At 43.1% G+C, this 2754-nt stretch overlaps 1 protein-coding gene across 1 annotated transcript; it reads left to right on the top strand.

Moving 5' to 3' along the window:
- The first annotated feature begins 856 nt into the window (after nucleotides 1-856).
- Nucleotides 857-1240, top strand: LOC122403465. The gene has a single exon (XM_043406992.1). The coding sequence runs from the start codon at nucleotides 857-859 to the stop codon at nucleotides 1238-1240; it is 384 nt and encodes a 127-aa protein (XP_043262927.1).
- Nucleotides 1241-2754: the final 1514 nt, after the last annotated feature.

Here is a 2754-nt window from a genome sequence, read left to right as displayed (position 1 = left end):
GGTCGTATTTCAGATTGAAATCTGGAGCGGAAAAGGGGAGCACACGGGTCCTTCGGATTCAGAACAATATTGTCCCCGTTTGACGAATGAAGCGTTCCATTCCGGGGACGCGCGCTCCACCTGATATATTTCTGGTAATCAGTCATTTTCCCATCGCGCGCGGATCCAAAAATCGACGTTCGCCCTGGTATTCGAATTGCCAACGTTCGCTGCGCGAAAGAACGTAACCGAAAAGAGAATTTTCATTTTCGCGCGATATAAATCGCGAGAATGGCCGATATCGGTCCGCCGTCATCGAACTTCCGTCATTCTGCGTGTGAAGTAGACGAACGGCTTGACGTTTCTATTCTTTATCGTCGATCGTTCCGTTCTATTCCCATCGACAGAAAAAACTACTTGACAACGCGGTTCTTCGATTAATTGGGTTCGTTCGGGAAGAAATACAGCAGAAATTTCGCTTAAAATACAGGGTGCTCGGCCACCCCTGGGAAATATTTTAATGGGGGTTTCTAGAGGCCAAAATAAGATGAAAATCAAGAATACCAATTTGTTGATGGAGGCTTCGTTAAAAAGTTATTAACAATTAAATTCAAAAATTTCAAATCGTTCTGGAAAAATTATTTTCGGTTGCGGGGGTCAATTACAATCAGTTTTTGTCATTAGATATACCCACGATATCCTGGCCACTTTCGAGAAAAAAAATAGGGAAGGTGTGAAATTATTCGACAAAATTAAAAAATTGCAAATTGTTGTGGAAAAATTATTTTCGATTAGGTCTGGGTTAGGTCTGGGTTAGGTCTTCCTTCCGCATTTTAATGCGTGGCTGGACGGAGCTGTTGGGCGGCTTACGTACCGCATGACCCAGGTATTCACGGGACACGGATGTTTCGGGGAATACCTGTGGCGTATTGGGAAAGAGGCAACTACAAGGTGCCATCATTGCGAGGTCCTACAGGACTCGGCGCAACATACACTAGTAGCCTGTCCGGCGTGGGCTGGAGAGCGTCGAGTCCTGACTAGGGTGGTTGGTGACAACCTGACGTTAGAGGTGCTGATTGGCCGCATGTTGGATAGCCAAGACGCGTGGGAGGCGGTGTCTGTCTTCTGTGAAGCAGCGATGCAACAGAAGGAGGCCGCGGAAAGAGAAAGAGAGAGTAGAGGAGATCCTCATCGCAGAGGAAGAGTTGGAAGGGGCAGATGGAGAGGGAGGAACAGGCCGGTGGCGCCTCCCGACCCCTGAGCATCCTGCTCACTTGCGTTGGGTGAGCGAGAGCGCCTTCATCCCCATCCTCGATGGCGCGGCATTGGGCCTCATCGGGGATGGCGATCATCGCGGATCGTGGGCTGCCCAAGTTATGGGGACTTGGGTAGCTGTTGCACATAAGCGATCAGGGAGGGGGGCGAAGCACGAGTGGTCCGTGCGACACCTGTTAGAGAGAAGAGTGGGTAGATCCCGAGATGGGCGAGAGCATTGGCGTGAGGGGGCACTGGATGGATCGACAGTTCCCAGAGCTCTCCTCTATACGTCCAAGGAAGGCCACCGCGGAGGTTTTAGTGGGTAAGACTCCCACACTATCCTGGCATCCCAAAGCCAGGGTGTCTTTTTGAAGATTTCCTCCGCGTTAACAAAAAAAAAAAAAAAGGTCTGGGTTAGGTCTTGGTTAGGTCTGGGTTAGATTATTTGGGTTAGGTCTGAGTTAGGTCTGAATTAGGTCTGGATTAAGTCTGGGTTAGGTCTGGGTTGATGATGCTAGGTATATTATTATAAGGAATTATAAATGTAACCTCAACAATCGTAATAAGTTGAATGTATGATGAAATGGCGACTGACACACTAGATCACGCACACGTGACAAGGGGTGCAAAGGGTTAAGTCTAACGTGTATATTTTTAAATGTTTTAATTTTGAATTTTCGAACACTTTTCTGAGCCTGTGTGCTTCTTGCAAATACTTCTGAACTCGAGTACGTGTGTTTAAGCGTGTACTCTAGATACGTCCATAACTTTGTCAGTCACATTCTCGATAAGCGGATATATTGCAGTCTATGTATATCTAGCCAGTGCTTGAAACAAGTTGTCATTCTGCGTTTCAGGATGCTTATTGATAGTCTTACAATGGATGATTTGCACGGAGTTACCCGTTCGTACTAAAAATATTACCGAATCTGCGTTGCTATTTAGAGGCCAATAGTCGAGCAAATAGAAAAAAGCGTTTCTTGTTTTGATGAGTGAATTATAATTAGATAAAAGGAGCTGTCAATTTGGAATGCTGTAACTTGAGGTTGTATATCAAACAGTGGAGCGTGAAAATTTGCTTCCTATTAATGATATATTGATGAGAAAACAATATTTAACAATTTTGAATGGCAATTTAATGTAAAGTGCAATTAACAAGTATACAAAGAATATTTTTCACATAGAATCAAATGTATGAAGACAAAATTATGTAATTGAATGAGAGTCAAGGAGAAGACAATTTGATAAGCAAAAAATATTTAACAATTTTGAAAGAGAATTTAATTTAAAGTGCAATTAACAAGTATACAAAGAATTTTTTCACATAAAATCACATGTATGAATGAAAAATTACGAAAAATTATCTAATTCAATGAGAGTCACGACGAAGAGAATCTATTTTTGGGAATTAAATGATTATCTTCATGACTCTCATAGATCTAGGTTTCCAATTGCTAATAAGCATTGATCTGTGTCAGATCAACATAAAGACTCGTAAAATTACTTTCTCCTTCCTCA

The sequence above is a fragment of the Colletes gigas genome, unplaced genomic scaffold (genome assembly GCF_013123115.1).
Source record: "Colletes gigas isolate AHSC1104 unplaced genomic scaffold, ASM1312311v1 Colletes_gigas_Sc00054, whole genome shotgun sequence".
In the NCBI taxonomy this organism is placed as follows: Eukaryota; Metazoa; Arthropoda; class Insecta; order Hymenoptera; family Colletidae; genus Colletes; species Colletes gigas.
The sequence above is the reverse complement of the archived record's forward strand: the minus strand, read 5'-3'. Positions and strand labels throughout refer to the sequence as shown.

Coding starts and splice junctions, on each gene's coding strand:
- LOC122403465 (XM_043406992.1), top strand. CDS start 857: ATGACCCAGGTATTCACGGGACACGGATGTTTCGGGGAATACCTGTGG.